Source organism: Mixophyes fleayi, chromosome 5, assembly GCF_038048845.1.
Source record: "Mixophyes fleayi isolate aMixFle1 chromosome 5, aMixFle1.hap1, whole genome shotgun sequence".
In the NCBI taxonomy this organism is placed as follows: Eukaryota; Metazoa; Chordata; class Amphibia; order Anura; family Limnodynastidae; genus Mixophyes; species Mixophyes fleayi.
The window spans coordinates 51,490,777-51,512,966 of NC_134406.1; the positions used below are offsets into that span (position 1 = coordinate 51,490,777).

Sequence of the window (22,190 nt, forward strand, 5' to 3'; positions counted from 1 at the left end):
CCTCATCTGTGAGGAGTTTGTATGTTTTCACCATGTTTGCGTGGGTTTCCTCTGGTTGCTCGGGTTTCCTCCCACACTCCAAAAACATACTAGTAGGTTAATTGGCTGCTCTCAAATTGACCCTAGTCTGTCTGTCTGTCTCTGTGTGTGTTAGGAAATTTAAACTGTAAGTTCCAGTGGGGCAGGGACTGATGTGAGTGAGTTCTCTGTACAGCGCCGTGGAATTAGTGGCGCTATATAAATAGATGATGATGATGATAACTAATTCAATTCAAATCAACTTCTCTTCCTGTAGCTGTTTCAGTGATCTTGCTATGGTCTGCCATTAGAGAGGTGTAGAAAGATTTCTTTATTCATTTGTGTTAAACATCAGGACTCATAAAGTAAATCTATGAAACAGATTTATTCCATTGTCAATGTTTCTTTAAACATGCCGTTCTTAAACAAATACATGTGGCAGATATGCATTCATTGATAAAGACTTGTGTGGGAAGATAGCAATATTCATTTATTTAATAGGAATTGAAGTTGCTCTGTTTTGTGTTTGATTTATATGAAGGGATGGAGACAATGTGAATTATTTACATTTTTTCTTCCTTTTTTTATTATTTGTTTCAAAGTTTGATGATTCCGCACTGCAGGTACTAGGACTGTAAGAGCACCACTAGGGTACGGCACCGAGCAGGTTGACAACCTGTCTCCAACTGTTGTGAATCTAAAAATACCAGCATAGATGATGGAACCTGCACATTCACACAGCAGGAGAGTCACCGTGCTTAATGCTAATGCTCAGTATGTGTTCAGGGAAAGCAAGCGCTTGATGCCAGGTCTGTTGGTGAAGGGGATGTGTGTGTATATATGTATATATATATATATATATATATATATATATATATATATATATATATATATATATATATATATATATATATATATATATATATATATATAGTGTGTGTGTTATAGAGAATCAGAAAAAAGGATTATGTAAAAAAATTAATTCTATTTTGAATTATTTAATAACCATATATATATATATATATAAGCTTAGAGTTCCCTATAAAAGTATAAAAGCAATAATCCAGGAATTTTCAATTGACTTATTAAAGGAAAGAATGACGTCACTTTTGGTTGAGTACTGTGTATTCCATTAACTCTTTTTCCATTATATTCACAGAAATTGACATTCAAAGCCATATAAATACATTTTTTTCCTGTAAATTTATGAAATATGGTTTCATTCCACAGTATGTAAAGAAACTGTAAAAATAAATATTCTTTATATTTGTCACCATCAGATTTTGATGCAAAAAAGCCCTACATTTGTGAATATGGTTAATAATCTGGACATGATATTGCCACAGTACTGCTGGCTTATATCACACTGCAGACTTACCAGGAGATTTAACTGACTGGGGTGGAACAACCGGAGCAGCCTTGGTGGACATTTTGATTGACTTTTTAGGTAGATTGTTCAAATAGTAGCTGTGGTCACAAACATGGTTATGACTCAAGGGGGTATATTTACTAAACTGTGGGTTTGAAAAAAGTGTAGATGTTGCCTATAGCAACCAATCAGATTCTAGTTATCATTTATTTAGTACATTCTACAAATCGACAGCTAGAATCTGATTGGTTGCTATAGGGAACATTTCCAGTTTTTCAAATCAGCAGTTTAGTAAATATACCCCTAGGATCTGTACCCAGGAATTGAGACTAAACATGAATTGGAGAGCAGTGAGTAAATTAGACTTGAGCTGGTGCAATAGATAAGTGCCCCACCAGCTGTTTTTCAGACTATGCAATGCACACAATGAATGCAGTAATTCCACTTATATGGGGCTTAGATAATGGTAAAGTGACTGATGACATCTGCAGCAAGAACCTGATCAGAGGAACCAGGAACCTCAGGACACAACTAGGTGCAGTGTATCTGGTTGGAATACACAGTACAGCAGTGATGGGCAACAGTCTGCTCGCTGAGCCTTTAGCTGTGGCACCCGCCCCTTCATGCTTCATTGTCACAATTGTTTGTTACAGCTTGTAACTTGTGTTTAAAATGCTTTCTAATATGTTATTACATATAGGTGTCTCTTCCATTGATTAAATGTATTGTTTTAACTTATTGCTGAAATCCAGAGTGGTGCGTAGCCCTTTTGAAGATTAGAGGGTCGCCCTTGAAATGTTTAGGTTGCCTATCAATAATCTACGGCATAAGTAGCGATGGATATCGAATCTTCTGGATACTTTGTTTCTATTACTTTGGATCCTGTATTATTTAACACAAGCTAAAATATCATGCATTAGGATTCTTCATTGGAGACTCTGCTACCAACAAACTATATTAATATTGTTTTTATTTTATTTTTACTTTTACCATATTTGCTTGTATTGGGCACTTTCAACACATCTAAATAAAACAAGTTATCCATGAACCAGATTTTAAAATAGCATTACGTTTACATGGATTGTACTGTATTTTATGCTCATTAAATGTGTGGGTACCCTGTGTTGACTACCTTGGGTCCTCCTAATTTCTGAGCCTTCCTCTCCATTGTTTTATGTGAAACATTTCTTATCAGGAGTATTAGAAAGTCTTCATTGGTCATGCATGACATGAGCTGTAAATGGACATTTTACCCATGGTCGACATTTGGAGTTCTCTATCTGTGTGGTTACATGGAATGTCATCAGTATATAGGGAACCAGAAATAGTTGGGTATTGGAGGTATGAAGTCACTTTTTTACACTTTTTGGGCCTGCAGGACCTCATCCAGGTGTCTATGCATGGACCAGATGGTCACTGCTTGGAATGAAGCAATGTTTCTGAATATGAAAGTTTATGTATATTACAGCTATAATTTAATTGTACATAGAGCATTTTGGGGTATCTGGGTTCCTAGAATGAGTGATGGCTTAATGTACTAGTTGTTCCCAGGTCCAAATTTAACCAGAATAACTGGCAAGATTATTATTAATTTATAGGACATCACTGTAACAAATGCCTCTACTCTATCAGACATAAAGGCATACTAATATTACTTATAAAGATTATATTTTGTTTTTGCAACTTAATGGTTATATTATATATATATATATATATATATATATATATATATATATATAGTGAATTCTTATTCAACTAGGCTCTGTAAGGTTAGACAGGCACTGGTTCTAGGGATGGCAATATATCAGTATTATAGTAATACACTAGTAAAATATGATGATAATGCGTACAGGCTATTTTTTGATTACCATGGTAGAATTGCATTATGGAGAGCTGTTTGTTTTGTTTTTGTTTTTGTTTTTTTCGGTATTGCAGTCGTCCTATGATGTAATGACGTTGCTTTAGTGATTGCTTTAGTGAGAAGTCATTGTCTCTATCGGATGTAAGAGGGAGGGGGGAGAAAGCAAAAAGCTGGGAGAGAGAAAGAGGAAGGGAGACTGCAGGGCAGATAAGGGGAGATGCTCTTTATTTTAGAAGTACGCTTAAATCCACAAAGCCTCAAGCCGTATGTACCAATGTTTTGGCCAACTAGTGAACTTGGGAGGGAGAGTATTTTAATATGAGACTTGAGGTGTGTGAAGGAGTGGTGGTGTTGAGGGCTTTGTAGGTAAGGGTGAGTAATTTGAATTGGATTTTGGAGTGGTGCAGCAGATGTGGAGTGGTGAGAGAGGAAAATCAGTCTGGCAGCAGCATTTAGAATGGCTGGAAGTGGGATACATGGGTGAGGGGAACGCCAGATAGCAGGAGGTTGCAGTAGTCAGGATGGGAGATGACGAGAGAATGGATAAGTGATAAGTTCTGCAAAAAAAATACCTCTAAGAAACCCTGAGAACTGTAGCAGCCCTTTACTACATCTATAGCATGGTACCCAACTACACCTCAGACCCTCTGGCCGGTCAACCGGGTTTCATGTACATATGCATGTGGGAGAGTGAAAAGGGCATACATAGCAATGTGTCCTTTAATGGGGTCTATGTGCATCTTCTCATCTTCTTCTGAAATGGTCTGCTGGATTGTCTTATAAAAAATGCAAACTGTGTAGACCTTTGATAAATGTAAATGTAAAATCAGACAGTTATGTTTCTGTTTATGTACAATAAACGAGTTGAAGATAACACACTATTAGCGGCATCTTTTCCTTTCCGGTATATGATCTAGGGAAAATGCAGTGGGAAAATCGTTCCATGATTTAGATAAAAACAACGACTTGTATATATAAAGCTGATTTGAGACTTCTCTCCTGTAAGTGTAAACCCGAAAGGGTGAGGAGTGTTAAATCACGTTGTGATATTGTCTTCTATTACCACACACTTTCGGAGTAAGTGGGATACTCTGTGTGAAAACTTTCTCTTTTAGTGTACATGTTGCACTGTGATATTTTTTTGGTTTTGATTTGTGTATCCCCCTGTCACTGTTTGTAGTATGAGGTGCAAAGGGTACACAGTGCACCTCTTTCTCAAGCCCTGGCTAGCTGATGGGCATGAGTGTAATGATCAGGGGGTCCCTGCACATGCAGGTGTTTCTTTGTATTAAACAGTTCACTGTGTATGCTCTTCGTTCCACACAATACCTTAAATAGTATAACCGCTTATATAAAATAAAGGCTTATATAAAATAAAGACACAGAGGCTTGAGTAAGTGGCACTAAAAATATTTTTATTATAAGCTAATTAAACCTGGTGGCGGAGAAAGGGCACTGAAGATCAGCTCCAGCGATACCTAACCAAGCGTGGACATGGCAATGTAGCCTTAAGTCCACCCACTTCTCTCATAACCCCACTGCTTGGCCGGCCCTAACCTGGCATCAGAGTAAACTGCACCACACCTCACTACTCACTCCCCCTCCCTCACTGAGCCGGGCGAGGCCCCTCCCCACGGAAGGGACAAGAGTAACCGATTGCCTTGTAAGGGGACAGATACCTGCGACCAATCACGATAGAGCCGTCTATATCAGCTGCTGATCGCAGTGCCTTCCTCCCCACCAAACTGTAGACTACTAACCAGCATTATACTACCACCATAATACACTAAAACTTCTTTAAAAAAAATGGCGTGGGTGGGTGGGATTTTGCCAGCCGAGTGACTCCCCAGGAAATTGCATCAGCCTACAAAGCCACAAGGACCTCCCCACAGCATCACTGGCCAAACCCACACCCCAAGTTAACTCTTTCCGGTAAGTGCAAACACGAATGCAACACTGTCACTATTTAATTTCGTTTGTCTAAAAGGGGACTCTCTCGTACTTAGTGGGACACAGGAAATGTCACTTTGTGGTGCAGTGTAATAAAAGTCACAATAATTTGGGCGCCAGACCATCTCTATGATAAACTGAACTCTTTATTTACACTCCTCTTCCTCCAGCACGATAATCATAATGGTTGCAGCAATAAAGAAAAATATATACAGCTCCTCACTCTCTCCAGCACAGTTCTTAATGAGCAATACGAATATGGTTGCAAATATACCTCATTACTCCTCCTGCACAGTTCTTAATGTTATCCAGATGTTATATAACATAAATCACATGTCTTGCAGATCACCCTTTCTGCAGGGGCACTCACATGGATGCTAATAGGCAGGCAGCTTCTCCTACATGCAGCTCTGACACACTCTGTGTAACTCTCAACTGCAGCTCATCCCTCCTCTGCGGGGATGATGTCTCCTTCACTCTGTGTACTCCCAGCCTCAGGATCTGACAATACAGCTACCATGACTCTTGTAGCAGCCCTCACTCCAGGGTCTCTTCCATGCAAAGTGTCCCCCTCTATCTTGAGTTCTCTATAATGACATGGAGTTCTCCCCCTCACCCAGGGCACACATTCCTTGCCCTGGCACAGTCACCATGCTCAGACTTCCAGGCAATGCTGGGGGATCCTGGAGCTTCCACCCCACTCTCCCAGGTCCCCAGCTACATCTCTCATCTCCTTCTCTCCTCTGTATCTCCTTTTCCCCCTCTTTGTCAGCCCCTCCTTCTTCTCACTCAGTCTACAGGCTGGGCTGGGTTGTCACCATGGTAACCAGATTATGTAACTTTTCATAAACTTCTAGCTTACCCTCTAGGTGACCCCTCCTGTATTCACTGAGGTGCAAGTTTAACTAAAACGCCACTAGGGGGCGTTACATTTGCATGTACTTTTGTTTGGGGAGACAAACCTGTGGAACTCTACATTGAACTTTTTGCTGGATTTGAATTTGGAACTTCTACGGTTTCTATACACTTTATTCATATATGAACTTCCAGAGCGCCAACTCTATTTCCACTTTCTTTGGGTATATTATTCTTAGCACTTTTTAGTGGATTGTGTGCAGGAAAATACAGGGCAGCTATCCTTCTTGGTCAGCGCAGACATTCCAATTCTCCTTTTTCTTTATATATATATATATATATATATATATATATATATATATATATATATATATATATGCTTACTAAGTATTGTTTAGCTGCAAATCTTATTGTAAGGAAATTTAGACAAGTCTGGGCAAGTTTGCATTACTTTTTGTTTTTAGTGGGGGAGCAATGAATGATGCGCCAGGAATGATGGCTGCATGGATCAGACTCGGGTCTCCGTTGAGAGGTTCCATGGGTAGTGTGATTTTTTTATTTTATTTTTCAACCTGGTAAATGCAGCTTTAATTAAAAGAGCTGCAGTGAAATGACAGCTTATCACTGAACAATGTATTTTACTATCATGATTCATATCCTAAAATGTCAAAGTTTGGCGGTTTTGTGACCTTTTATCTGTAAAAGTTTGACAATTCCTGTGCATCTAACAACCCATTTGCACGTGTGATTTTCTGTCACGTAATTTCAAGAAGCTAATTTCTAAATAGAGATTGTTTTTTTGTAACTCATTGCGTCCTATGTGCTCTGCTCTGTTACACAATCAAACAAACAATCACTGTTGGAGACTATAATACTACAAAGTTTGTAGTATTATAGTCTCCAACAGTGAAACACTAAAATTTAGCATTCAGGGAACTCGTTACCTCCATTAAGTTTGATAAGATGGGTGATTTATCTGTCCTTCAATAGGTGTTAATTCTGAACAGGAAATAGAGAACAGATGAAAGTATTTTTTTTTTTTTGAGGCTTTTATATTAATGTCATGAGATTAATCACATAAAGCTGAATTGTTTTCCTAAAGCTGTACTACCACCTAGTTAAAATATTTTTAATATGGTGCCCCTCCCCGTATTGAAGTCCCAAGGGCTGCTACATGCAACTGATTTTCCCAGGCGTGTGTGTCTTCCTAGATTGCATCTTGTGATTGGTCCTACCGTGTATGAAACATACACACTGGTTTTCGGTGGGCCTCCGACTAGGAAGAGGGACACCGTGGTAAAATTGAAGGCAATGTTTGATTTGTAAATGTATCCTTGGCAGAAATAGTTACTTAAAAAGTAACCCACAGAAGCTTTTTAGAGCGATACAATGGGCATCTGCATAAACTGATTTAGTGCTACCCACATTGTATGTATGTATGTATGTGTGTGTGTGTGTGTGTTTGTGTGTATATGTATGCAGTGGCGGATCCAGGGGGGGGGGGGGGGGGGGGCGATCGCCCCCCCTAGCAGGGGCTTGCTGCCGGCGGCTGCACAATATGTGCAGGTCCGCTCGGCAGTGACAGTGTGCTGCCCGGCTGCTCTGATTGTGTTTCACAATCAGAGCAGCCGGGCAGCACACTGTCACTGCCGAGCGGACCTGCACATATTGTGCAGCCGCCGGCAGCCTTGAAGTAAAAAAGGGGGCGTGGCCTAAATCGCGCCCCCCCAAAATCGCCCCGGGTAGGATACTTTTCTAGATCCGCCCCTGTATGTATGTATCCATGTTATGTAGATGATAGGTATAGTTTTAGTCTGAATGTATTCCTGGCACAGCATTGTTGTGTAGTAGTTCATGGCACACTCTTCAAATCTGACACTCAAGGCACACTTCTATCTTGTCTGCAGAAGCAGGGATAGGAATGTATTTCTGTGAGGAAAGGGCTCGCTATAATGTAAGAGAGCGTTTGAATCGGGACACAGATGAGAGCCAGCTACGTGCTGGCAGCTCGCTTGTTCCCACTGCTTTCCTAATAGCATTTTCCATCTAATTTTTGCATTTGGCTGTACATTTTGTAAACCTCTATAAGAACTGTCTGGTTTGAACCCACTTTACAAAAATATTGAGTATGTATCATATTATCACTTTATTTTTCTTAAATGTGTTTCTTTATATTGTTGTGAATATTCACCTTGTTCCATTTTTAGCTATGGAATTTCCCGCCTTTTTCCTAGCAGAATTTGGCCTTAAATATTCAGAGCGGAATCTCCCACAACCGCACCACAAAGCAGAATTAAGTGACACCACTGTCCCAGCTTTATTTATAGACTATAAAGTCTGCAAAATGTGCAATTTACAAATACTATGACCATTACATCTAATGGCGAAACAAAAGCGGTACACGAAGATTGTACTCCTGGAACACCTCTGTGAATGGCATGTAGCGCCATTATATTCGATTTGTGTGAAATTCCGCTACAATTTTGCTCATATCTATTGTTTATGTTGGTTACCATCAACCATTAACTGATTACTATAATCAGTTATGTTACTTTTTGTATTCCTCCACACATACAAACCCTTCTTCACGCGTTATTTTATAATAAATTGATAAGCTTATATAGGAAATATACACACTTCACTATCTGCTTCTCCACTTGTCCAAGTCGTCACTAATTTATTTTCACTAAAATATATTAATTGGGCCTCAGTGGTTACTCTTCTGCTCTTCCCACTAATTCCATCCTGGAACAGTGTGTGATAAAGACGGAATTCATCTACTTATAGCTCTAATAGATCACTGTATGCCTTTCTGGGAAACCTTTCCACTCTCACAAGAACTTGATTTATAGAATCTTGATGCAAAACAGTGAGGCACTTAGACAATGGTAGGTATATTAATGCTAATGTAGGGAGGATACTGTGTGAGCGCTACAGAACTAGGTGTCTTCCACCTAGACTAGAACGAAAAAGTAATGCTTATCGTTGGCAGCTGTGGAGCGCTGTAGGTGGTCCTTTTACATGTGATGTTGAGTGACATCTGTGGTGGTGTTGTACTCCATTTTCATTTTCTGGGGTGAACTTAGGAAGTGAGGATCTAGGGCCTGATTCATTTAGGATCTTAACTTAAGAAACTTCTTATTTCAGTCTCCTGGACAAAACCATGTTACAATGCAAGGGGTGCAAATTAGTTTTCTGTTTTGCACATAGTTAAATACTGCCTGTTTTTTCATGTAGCACACAAATACTTGATAGCTTATTTGTACACTGATATTTAAAGTTGATATTTGTGTGCTACATGAAAAAACAGACAGTATTTAACTTATGTGCAAAACAGACATCTAATTTGCACCCCTTGCATTGTAACATGGTTTTGTCCAGGAAACTGAAATAAGAAGTTTCTTAAGTTAAGATCCTTAATGAATCAGGCCCCTAGTTACTAAGATGTAAAAGAATGAAAACTTGAGAAGAGGAGAGATGCCAGAAGTGAAAGTGATGTGAGGGTGTGAAAATGGAAGCAGGTGTATTATATCAGAAGAGATGAGAAGTCTAGTTGTATATTAAGGAAATCTATGGTTAGATGATAAGTTATAAAGGGGGGGGTGGAGAATTTGGGTGAAGATATAGGGCCTGATTCATGTTTGGACATACGTCTCTTTTCGTGCTGTATCCTGCGAGAAATAGCTCAGCGTATGCTCAGAAAAGGACCTTACACCAATGAACGCAACTGCATGAAATTCATGTCTAAACACAAATGCCACTTATTACTGCCTACGACTTGAAGGGCGGAACAGGGATGGGAAGGGGCGGCCTAACATTGGCATGTACAGTAAGGGCGTGCTTAGGGCATACCGACTCCTGCGTTCTGTAAAGTGCTTTATTATAGCTGCATCACGTGCCCCAGCTACAGGGCAGGTGTAAGTGCCGACTGATAGTGATGACTGTCACAGCATCGTCTTTTTATTAAAAGCAAGGAAGAATATAAATATGTATTGTATGTAAAGAATGCATTCAGAATATCCTGATTTATGTATTTAATGTAAAAAACATATATATATATTTTTTTAAAACGCATATTTTTATTAATGATTATAGCATTATAAATTGTTCATTTATTTTATAGAATTTTATTTTTTTTGCATGCGTTCTGATGTGACTTTATGTTGTGCATGTGCGGGTCCTGCACTGTGTTCTGTCAACATACCGCAAGTAACGTTCAGGCAGAGTGTACTTACACCCAGATTCAAATTTAAGCATATGTTGAGATCCGCTTGGATTTTAATGCGGTCGGTGCAACGCTCGGGTTCCATGCTCCTTTTATAAGCGCAGGTTGCGTCCGAAGAGGCCCATAATGTGTATGTGGCAAAAAGAGATGGGAGATATAGTAACAGAGAAAGGGTTGTGAGTGTAGGAATATAGATTGTAAGGTTGGTATGAAAGTTATAAAATGTGACAATTAATTCATACTTGCCAACCTTTTAAAACTTCATTCTGGGGGATCCCGGGCAGGGGGGCTTGGTGGGAGGGGTGGGGTGCGGTGCGGTGAATCGCGGCATTTTGTCCCCACCCCCGCGACAAAATGCCACGTTTCATCGTGAATCACGTCATTTTGATAGCAAGTTGCGTATGCGGGATACTTGCCTGCTCTCCCGGGAGTCCGGGAGACCTACCCGAATTTCAGGAGTCTCCTGGACATTCTGGGAGAGTTGGAAAGTATTATTTAATTAATTTCACCCTTGTTTATGCCCAGTCACCGGACTTCAAATTACTGTAACATTTTATTGTTCTGTTTTAAAGTTTAAAATTGTTTTGACATTTTTTAAAGTATCTGACATGCTTTATATTCTCTCTATTACACCATAATACTTTGTAGAATAAAAATAGCATTCAAATAATACAGATCTCTTTTAGTTAGCTTAAATAATGGGGTAATATTTCTTAGCCACATTGCTAATATTAAAGTTATCTAAAAAAAATGAAAACTTAACTTAAACTTCATTGTGCTCTATATTGTATATAGTGAGAGGAAAGAAAATAATGTGATAACAGAAACGTTCTGCTTCAGGCGGGTCAAGGAATATGTTCCTGATAACCGGAGTTTATTTTTCCAGGTTACTGACTGTAGATGTGGGACAAAGGAATAAATATGGCAGTTAGCAACACGTGAATCATTCACTGAGTAGAGATAGCTGATCTCTCTGCACATACAAACATACATGTGCACAATTATACTGTCTAAAAAGGCCAGGGTATATTGCAGAGAGATCTAAGCTGCAGCGATATAACAAAACAAATATTCAGTGCTGAATGCAAACTGAAAAATACTTTATTTTTTATTTGTGACATTTTATTAAATATTAGTGCCAACTCTATATGAGTGCTATGGTCCCCCCTATTTTATTTCAGTTGTGCAAGAGGTGAGGGTAACTTGAACACCCATGATCATTTTAATAACCTGGTTCAAGCTTTTCCCCTTCAGTTTCAAAGCTGTAAGAATTTACTAGTATTGGAAGTATGCAAACTAATTGGTTTCACTGGAATTCTCTGCATTCCTTTTATATCGTCACTAACTACAGGAGTTCATTGTTATTGCTACCCTGTTATGTTCTGCTCCTTATCTAGTCAGCAGTGACCTTTCATATGTTGGTGCGTGAAACATTCTCTCGGAAAATCCTTCTACTCATAATTAGATTATAAACTGAAAAGCTTTTTTTTCTTTAAGCAAATGTATGGTTAATAAATGTTAGTGTGCTTTGGTTTATGTTTAAATTGTGCGTTGTGTTGGCACCTAGTTAATAAAGGTATTTCTATATATATTTGTTTTTGCCATGGGCTGATGTTAATGACAACTTGTATTTTGCTGCATCACCTCTGGCACCAAAACGTATTGTAAATACATTTATGGAGTGATAATCCCATTGCTGAAACTACTGGTGTGTATTAAGGGCTTTTCTAAACCCCATTGCATTGATGTTGCTGTTACTGTGGTGCAGTTAGTATACTTGCTGTTGCCATAGGTCACACCCTGATACTGGGTTAGATACACTCTACTAGAGTGTGGCTTTAACAAACCACCAGAGATGTAGGGGCTGAGTTACAGCCCTGGTCAGGAATATTGTCAGCCTCATACCCTTGTATAACAATGCACCATTTCTTTCACAACATTGTTGAAATGTAAAAAATATTTTGGTATCCACATTTACTATGTCGTAGCTTAATCAACACATAAATCCTTACCTGGAATGGACAAAATTATCAGCACCTAGAAGTAGTTAGAAATAATTAGATATCAGGCAGGTGATTCTCTTTCACTTTGGACCTGAAGTTGCCTCATTAAACAAGCTGGAATAGAGAAAAGGACACATTCTCCCATTTTGTGTCACTGTATGTACTGCAAAGAGCATACAGAAAGAAAGCCAGATAATTGTTTGAGGAGGTCAGACAGAGGATTGTAGCCAAAGATAGACGATCTCAAGGCTACAAATCAATATAGAGAGAAAACGCAAAGATCCGTCCCACAATAAAGGCATTTCTCAGCTGTCAAGAAGCTGTTTCATCAGAGGTGTATATACCTCTGACAGCTGAGAAATGCGTCAAGTGATTGGCATCATACCTGGTGAAATTTGGAGTTTGGTGCGTTTATTACTTCATCTGCTACCAGGAGATTTTTGCTTTACACCAGTGGTCAGGGAACAGGGGTAAATTACCCCCAATGGGGTAAAAATGAAATTCCTGAGGGTAATGCTGCTGATTCACATGCTGTCAGTTGGATTGCAGACCCCTTTAAATGTGAAATTGCTGTTGTACCAGAAGAGCCTCAAGGGTTGGCAGCGGCACTTCTTGAGCTTCGATGCAATAATGAAGCACGTATTGCATTTGAAAACAAAGCAGATCTGTCTTGTCTAGTTTTGGATGTCAATAGCTGCAAATGCATTCAAAATTGCACATGAGGAGGCAGTCAAAAAGTTGCTGCCTTTTGCAACAACCAACCTTTGCGAACAAGGATTTTCCACTCTAACGAACATAAAAGCAAAGCAGAGAAATCGATTGGACGCTGAAGACTGTATCCAAATTGCTCTGACATCAAAATGCCCCAATATTAATGCTCTTGTATCAAATATGAAGCAACATCATTTCTCCAAAACCTGAAGTTTTGAAGTTGAAGCTTTCAAAGAAATTTTGAATAGCTTCAATAACATTTTGAATTCCAATAATTATTAATATATGATTTCCTTCCTTTCAAATCAAGGGGGTAATGTCGGCATATCTAAATATAGTTGGGGTAAAAGGTAAAAAAGTTCCCTGACCCCTGGTTTACACCATTGGATCTATTGTGGGACTGATCTCTACATTTTCTCTCTTTATTGCTGGCTGAAGAAACGGATGAGTATTATCTTTATCACTTGCAGTATCTACCCTATGCACACTATGCCATGTTTTCAATCATTGGAAAGTTTATTCACACACAGCTGAGAAAAGTGTCGCTTCAGCCTAGGAGAGCTTTATATACAGTACCCTAATAAACCAGTGGTGATCATATATAATTATTCTTCTCTGCACAGTAGCGTTTGATGTTTTGGGACCATCATATGTGATAATCAGGACCGTGTGTTATGCAGTGTCTGAGATATTTATAATATATATTGCTGCACCTGAAGTTTACATTGATCCAACTCTATCATAAGTAATACCATTGATGTTTCATATGCCATACAATCCTGTGTTTTTTTTATCGCTGCGATAAAAAATAATCCTTATCGCTGTGGAAGAGACCTATCGATAATTAATGCTACAGAAGGCAAACTTGACCCTTTGGGTCTCAAAAATATTTAAGCACAAACATGGACTAATCTTTTACTGAACTGGAGCTTCTTGGACCTCTGCTTTTCTGCAGTCCCCCATTACCCCGTCACATGTTACTGTATTCAAAACCAAGGCCAGATTCTTTGAAGAAAAACAAAGGTTGGCTTCAGTATCAAATATTACATATTTACTGTAATGTGAAGGGGTATTTCCTTTTACTGTAATCACTTGGTGATGTCCTTGACCCCTGGGTATATTATACACATTTATTAATCTGAAGAAACAAAAGCCAGTCTAGATGTTTTGTCAGCTCCCTGCAAATTCCGACCTTAAATTATATGTGTTAGTCATTACATTACATCAACTAGCCAGTGATAGACTTCAGGGGACGCATGGGCAGCCCCCTAACCTACAGAAGATCTGCACATTACCCTTTAATCTTAGTAAGCTAAAACATAATCATGAAGAGACACCTATTCGTAAAGTAGTGTTACAAGCTATAACAAAACAATTGTAATATAATAAAAGCATTTGTGGCATGAATTACCTAATTATGAGAGGACCAAAGCTTTTTTATGTCCTGGGCAAGATAACAACTCTTGCGAGCTAAAAGAACTTAGCTGTATTCCGTTCAAGTAAACTTTTATAAATGTATTCACAACTTTACAATTTCACATGCAATGTTACTGATTTCACTGTCCGCAATAGTGAGTGCCATACAACATAACATCCATTTTGTTATATATTTTAATTAAGCTATATTGCAGAAACAATAGTTAAGTGTCAGTAGCACACAAGTGACTAAATGAATCAATGTAAACAGTGTTATTCTAGTGTTTTATTGCCATATTAATGCAAGGGTTTGGAAAGAAAAATGTATTTATCTTTATATTCGCAGCACAGTGCACGCACAAGAGTCACTGTTAGTGTCCCTGGCACAGCAACGCTGTGGACTGTATTCTGCACAATTATGTGCCTGGATTAGTCTGGGGAAACTTTCTGCATTCATTTGGCTGTTGTGGAACAAAACAGACTGTACATGTTGATCTTCGGCACATTTCCATCAAAACTGTACATTGTGCTCTCTCAAAGTGTACCCATAAAAAGAGCAATTATATTTTATTTATATGGCACAAATGGCATATATATAAAAAATAATTGCTTAGAAAATTTGAGTTGTAATACAAATAAATTGAGTTGTCTTCTTAACAGAAAAAAAAAAATGTAACTTACAAATAATATTTTTTTAGACCTTACTCCAGGGAGTTGTAAGCAGCAATAAGGAGATCATTCTCCATGTATGAATAAAATTAAAGAACATGCATCATGGTACAACATTCCCTTCCACACTATGCCGACAGTGGGCGTGAACAACATGCATGGGGGCGTGGCTATAATTATAGACAGTGCTTGGCTGCTCTCCAACTCTTCCTATCCCCATAATATACATGGGCAGTGCAGTGCTGCGTGCACTAGTGTTAGGTGCACGCAGCTCTCCCTTTTCAAGCAGAGTCGTGTGAAGCGGGGCCAGGGTCCAGTCACCTCAATTATACAGTGCCCAAGGCTTGGAGGGGGTTTCCAGGCACTAGGACACCCCCCCCCCTGTGTTTGCCTATGTATGGGGATGTGGTTTCCAGAACCTTCACCATTAGTTACATGCTAACAGGTGATTTAACAATGGTCATGTATTTCTCCTCTGACAGGAACACTTGACCTTCAGCGATCTCCACACCCGTCCGATCTCTTGTCTCGAGGACATTGATAGGAGAGGTCCTGCACCATCCAATTGGTCCTCTTGACACCATTTGTCCAGAACACTGAATCATTTTTCTGAAACATGACGTGGCCTTTACTGAATCAAAAGGCATTTTACAAAACCTGGTTATAATGTTATTCTAAAGGCTCCTATCAGTAAAATTATTAAGACTATAAAATAAGAATAGATTACGAGAATTGCATTCAGTCTACAAAATAAGAGGAATTGTCCCTATTGTCCCTAATAGGTCCCCATGGTCCCTATTCAAATGTATGCACTTTTCCAGGACAAAAATTTCCAGGGACATACTTTAAACTTCATGTAGAAATTCGGAACATCTGGCAACTATGATCATGTATCCCCAATGAGCTATCAGGAAGTCTACATAATGCTGTGGGTATAAAGGTTCCACCCTATACCATCATTGTGCCAGTTGGGTTTGTGCCACCTTAGTCCCAGTCTTTTTCAAATTGTTACATTTGTTGGTGAAATGTTCATAAAATGTTAGTAACAAATTATTAAAAATACCACCACAAGTTTAAAATGTTGTTAAGTGTTGGGTATTGTAAACTGTGTTATATGATTATTTGTAGATGGAAGTCTGCTGACGTACAATGCATATTTCTACGATAACCAGAAAAATTGTCATTTTAAAAGACATCTTGAAGTCCATCTGAACTGAAAATTCAGTTTTGGGTGAAAATCCTTAAGTTTATTATTAATGCAGAATATTGTCAGGTGTTCCACAGATCTGCGGGAGATCTGGCAATGAATAATACTCTCCCTACATGATATAACCCCGTACAGGCAGGAGACCATCCCTGGACAGCTGCAGACAGCAGGGGACTCTCCTTACCCCGAGGAGATTATTTAATACAAGTAGCATGTTGTCCAGTATCAGTACCTTGTCTGCAGGAGCCAGGAGAGACAAACCTGGCAGATGAAAAGCAGGACACCAGTCAAGTAATTTTCTGCGTTAATGTTTAACTTGTGCTTGTGGATCTCCACCTAAAATGTAATTTTCAGCTTTAAGTGCCCATCTGTGACCATTTGAAATGCTGCAGGGTATAACACAGTTTAATTTTTTTCTCCATCTTCAATTTTTGCAGGTTGAGTGTGCTCTGTCAAACAGATATCCTTTGGAATGCGGAGTTGATATCTTAAACATGGGTAAGTGATGATGTCATAGCTGTTATAATTGTTATTATTTTTAGGAATTAGTAATTGTTTTTGATTACACAATATTCTACTGGTTATGCTTCATGCTTTGTGATATTGTGGCTTCCGTTCCTTAAAATGTACCTGTGAGGTTGCAAGTTCATGGGGAATTGATATGCTGAATTCTCATGAATATTGCCTCCTCTGTGATTTCACAGTTGTTCTTTAAGTGAAAAAGAGTATTTTTTGACTATGAGAGCCTATTGCTACATGCTCAATTTCAGAACTTCTATATTAGAAACCTGTAAAGCCCAAGCCTAGGATACTTGCAATGGTCTCAAGCTAAGCCGAGCACACACCGATTATACTACAGTAGCTGCTCAGTACATCCAGACAAGCAGTCGAGAGGTGGAGGATTCTGAGCTGCAGATTGTATCATATGATATTTTTATTTGATCAAAATGTCTACTCCAAATAGCTCTATATCAGGAATGTCCATAATGACTTAAAAAAGTTCTACAATTAAATTAGCATTTTACTCCACTACATTTTATGACCCCCCCCCCCCAAAAAAAAAATAAAAAATGGTAGTAATTTGTTTTTTATTTATATCTGGTGGCAGCTGAGTGTCCAGTGTGATATCACATTATATGTACACAATCCGCTGTCTTTTGTTGTAAAAAAGAAAAAAAAAACATCCCAGACCAATTTTTTTCTAAATAGCCCAAAAATATTTGTGTTGGACACTCACTGTTTGTTGAAAGTTGAACAAACACTATTATGTTTTATTTTTTAATGTTTTTGTGTTGATACTTTTTAACGATGAATGATATTCTGTGCTTGGCTCATTTCCTGTATTTGCCATGGATAAATATGTATGTCTTGTTTTATTTTTATCCTTCGGGCTGATAACATGTTTTTTTAGATAATGGTTTACGTTTTAATTTCCCTTTGATCATTGTGTTGGTATTTTGTAAAGCTTGATGTTTATTTGGTTGTGGAATCCTTGTGCTGTATTCGGCATATAGCTAAATTCCATTACACGGCTGTTATTGAGCTAAGCACCCACCTATCTTCCCTTTCTTTGGTCTATTTGGATATGTTAATGGTTAAAGGGCCTTGTCTGCAGTTAAGTGTCTGGTTGACTCCCCTAGACATTTGTGTGGGAAGTAATATAGACATTGCAGTGGTTCAAGTGTCAACAACAAGGCCAATGTTTCCACATACTGTCCAGTTTCTTTATGTAATTGAAAAATGGATAATGTTACACATATTGCGTGTTTGTGCTGGCAGTGTGCCTTGCATGAAGCAACGCTGTGAGTAAATGGTGGACACCAAGCATATTGAAAGCTAGGGCTTCCATATAGGTGCGGCTTATGCTTTAACCCAGCATGGTCAGGGGAATGTATACAAATAATGGATGGTCCTGACTACCTATAATTATGGCTATAAGAAGAGACCTCTCTGTATGTTGGGGTGGGTTTGGCAGGATACGGAATTCTGGGGGAAAAACATAATCAGCAAAGGTCAACAGTGGGAGGAAGCACATGCTCTGGGAATCATGATCATCCATACATTTAAAGGACGACAAAACAGGCAAGCTACTGCAGATCAATTGGCTGCACATTTCAGGGAACAGTCCGTGTCATAAGAAGAGTCGCAGTGAGAATGCCACACAGCAGGATATCCTAGTTGAGTTGCAGGGCATGAACCGCTGGTCACTCCTGGCGGTAATACATGTGGGCAAACTCGATGATGCAAAGAGAGCAAGCAATGGACTACCGATCAGTGGAGAAAAGTGATATAGTCAGATGAACCGTTTCTTCGTCACCCATCACCATATGGAACGACCTTCTCAGATCTGAAACTAGGCATTTATGGGATAATGAGTCATTAAGGAGAGCAAATAAAAAAAAAAGAGTAAGTTTGCTCCTGGACAAACCATGTTACAATGCACGGGGTGCAAATTAGTTTATTATTTTGAAAAATACTGGCTGTTTTTCATCTAGCACAAAAATACTTGATAGCTTTATTGTTAAACTGAAATTTAAAGTTGATCTAGGACATGCCCGACCCCAACTATAAATCTGTCCCCACATTTTAAGTTTACCTCCCTCTCCAATGCAACATGGTTTTGCCAAGGTGCAAAGTTACTACTTTTTTATGCTTTTGCTCTCCTTAATGACTCAGGCCCAGAATGTCCAAGTAGTAAATGGCTTCCAATGCTTGCTAGGACTTGTAGTTCCACAACAATGCTTAATCATAGTAGGACACTATTACCCTGGCACACATGAGTCAAATAGCTTTTCAGCATGGGTCTGGGGAGCCCTGGATGGGGGGATTCCTGCCCTGCGTACCATGCTTGGGATTGTTTTCCATTTTGACAGGGTAACCCCACCTTGTACCCCCTGCGTTAGCGGTAACCAGACCAGGCTATAGCACTGGTTACTTATTTTACTTATATATGATTTACATAATTATTCTGTTTTTAATTTGGAAGTAATCATCTTCAAGTTGATGATGATGAATATCTTTTCTTTACTACGGCAGCCTCAAGATACACTCAGAGCATAGCTATATATTTGCACTGTATTTTGAGTTGAACGTATCTTAAGAAGCTAAGCCTATCTTCTGACAGCAAAGCTGCGGCCTACTCTAAATGAGGCGGTAAGTGTGCACTTGAATGTGCAGAAGGCGGACAATTTGGGCACACTGGTGCACCACAAAGGTGATATAAGACAGGTGTTTTGTAGGCTGAATGAATATTCATTAATTTACAAAGAAACAGTAACATTACTATCATCATCATCATCACCTTTATTTATATAGCGCCACTGATTCTGCAGCGCTGTACAGAGAACTCATTCACATCAGTCCCTGCCCCATTGGAGCTTACAGTCTAAATTCCCTAACATACACACACGCACACAGACAGACAGAGAGACTAAGGTCAATTTTGATAGCAGCCAATTAACCTACTAGTATGTTTTTGGAGTGTGGGAGGAAACCGGAACACCCGGAGGAAACCCACGCAAACACGGGGAGAACATACAAACTCCACACAGATAAGGCCATGATTGGAAATTGAACTCGTGACCCCAGCGCTGTGAGGCAGAAGTGCTAACCACTGAGCCACTGTGCAGTAAGGGTGCAGCATGTAGGCAGCTTTCTCTTAAACATTGGTTGAGAGTAGCGACCTTAAAATGACTGCAACAGGTGCATTTTTTAAATCTTTAATATATATGGTATAAATATATTTTCACAGTACCTCCCTTATAAACGCCTTACTTAGGTTATAAAAATAGTATGGATAAATAGATATGGTCATTTTCAAGGATCATAAATCAATTTATAAAGTGACACAAGGAGAGTCGTTAGCGTTTTACGTAGGGAATTTGAACAAACAACAAAATTACATAGATACAAAAACATTATATAACCACAAAAATCAAAATGTATATAATATATAATTACAGCTCGCAAAATTACATAATTGCATAAAGGAAAAACTATATCAGATGTAGTGGCAGCAGTATTGATCGATCAGAGCTCAGAAATAAGATACCACACAGAGTGTCTGGTGTCCAAATTGAACAGGCTTTACTAATTGAAATAGCTCATATTTTATAAACATTAATTATGTCATATCAATCACGTCAATGGAAAATATCTATAAAGAAATTAAAAGTTTCTATATCATAAAAATAGGTATGGAACACGGTCAAGCTTAGTAATTTCAAAAGATTGCTAAATGTCATCAAGTTCCTTATTGATTCTTGAATCAGGGTCCCTGAGGCTGGCATAACTTCTTGATTCTGCAAAGTTTCGCTTTTGCAGATGCTCAGGTAACTTCCTTGGTTCCTTAGTGATTAGCTTCTTGATTCCAGACAGGATATTAACACTAAATATCTGAATTAGATTTAAGGAGATACAACATGTTTTAACAAAAACATTGTGTATAGGCATACAAAGCCCTATATTTGATAATAGCTCAAAGCGTTATTTCTGATTAGCTTAAGGCCCTAAGTAATAGGATAACTTTTCCATCATTTTCCTTACTTCATATGAACCTAGACCCCACACTTTTGAAGCCTTGGAGACTGGTGAGTAGTCCCAATTGGGCATTTCAAAGTTTGGAATCTTGGGAGAAATTCTTTTGGCAGGAGTGGGGAGGTTTGGCAGCAGATGTTGGCAGAGCGGAATGGGCAGGATTGAGTGTGTGTAGAAATGATGTTAGAGATGTTGGGTGGAGAGAAGTGGTTGTGGGCTTTGGCAATGAGTGTATTGAGTTTGAACTGGATTCTGTGGGGTACAGGGAGCCAGCGTAGCTGGGGTGGGGCTGCAGAGAGTCAGTGTAGCTGGGGTGGGGCTGCAGAGAGCCAGTGTAGCTGGGGTGGGGCTGCAGAGAGCCAGCGTAGCTGGGGTGGGGCTACAGAGAGCCAGTGTAGCTGGGGTGGGGCTACAGAGAGCCAGCGTAGCTGGGGTGGGGCTACAGAGAGCCAGCGTAGCTGGGGTGGGGCTACAGAGAGCCAGCGTAGCTGGGGTGGGGCTACAGAGAGCCAGCATAGCTGGGGTGGGGCTGCAGAGAGCCAGCGTAGCTGGGGTGGGGCTGCAGAGAGCCAGCGTAGCTGGGGTGGGGCTGCAGAGAGCCAGCGTAGCTGGGGTGGGGCTGCAGAGAGCCAGCGTAGCTGGGGTGGGGCTGCGGAGAGCCAGCGTAGCTGGGGTGGGGCTACGGAGAGCCAGCGTAGCTGGGGTTGGGGCTACGGAGAGCCAGTGTAGCTGGGGTTGGGGCTACGGAGAGCCAGTGTAGCTGGGGTTGGGGCTACGGAGAGCCAGTGTAGCTGGGGTGGGGCTGCAGAGAGCCAGTGTAGCTGGGGTGGGGCTACGGAGAGCCAGTGTAGCTGGGGTGGGGCTGCAGAGAGCCAGTGTAGCTGGGGTGGGGCTACAGAGAGCGCTGAGAGAAGAAAATGAGATGGGGCAGTTGTGTTGAGGACAGATTGAAGGGGACAGAGACTGGTGTACGGGAGGCCAGAGAGGAGAAGGTTACAGTAATGAAGGCAAGAGGTAAAGAGAGAGTGGATGAGAGTTTTTGTTGCTCCCAAGCTGAGAAGTGCCTGATTCTGGATATATTACAATGGTGGAAGCAGCAGGATTGGTAGATGGACTGAATGTGGTAGGGTGAAGGAGAGAGAGAAGTCAAGGATGACAGCCAGGCAGTGGACATGAGGGGCAGGAAGGCTGGGTAGGGGGGGTGGGGATAATGTCAGAGGACCTTGGAACAGAGGAAGACTATGATTTCTGTTTTTGACATGTTCATTTTAAGAAAGTGCCGACCCATCCGAAAGGAGATGACCTCCAGAAAACAGGTGACGCGAGAGACAGCTGAAGAATGAGGTTGGGGGGGGGGGGGGGGTGGATAG

The 22,190-nt window shown here is 39.9% G+C and overlaps 1 protein-coding gene across 2 annotated transcripts in view; it reads left to right on the forward strand.

Moving 5' to 3' along the window:
* Positions 1-22,190, forward strand: part of LOC142158315 (mitogen-activated protein kinase kinase kinase 3-like) — a 117,741-nt gene that overhangs the window by 26,544 nt on the left and 69,007 nt on the right. For both annotated transcript variants that reach the window (XM_075212182.1, XM_075212183.1), the window contains exon 2: positions 16,722-16,782. In XM_075212182.1, the coding sequence (XP_075068283.1) occupies positions 16,722-16,782 (61 nt within the window). The remainder of the gene's footprint in view (positions 1-16,721; positions 16,783-22,190) is intronic.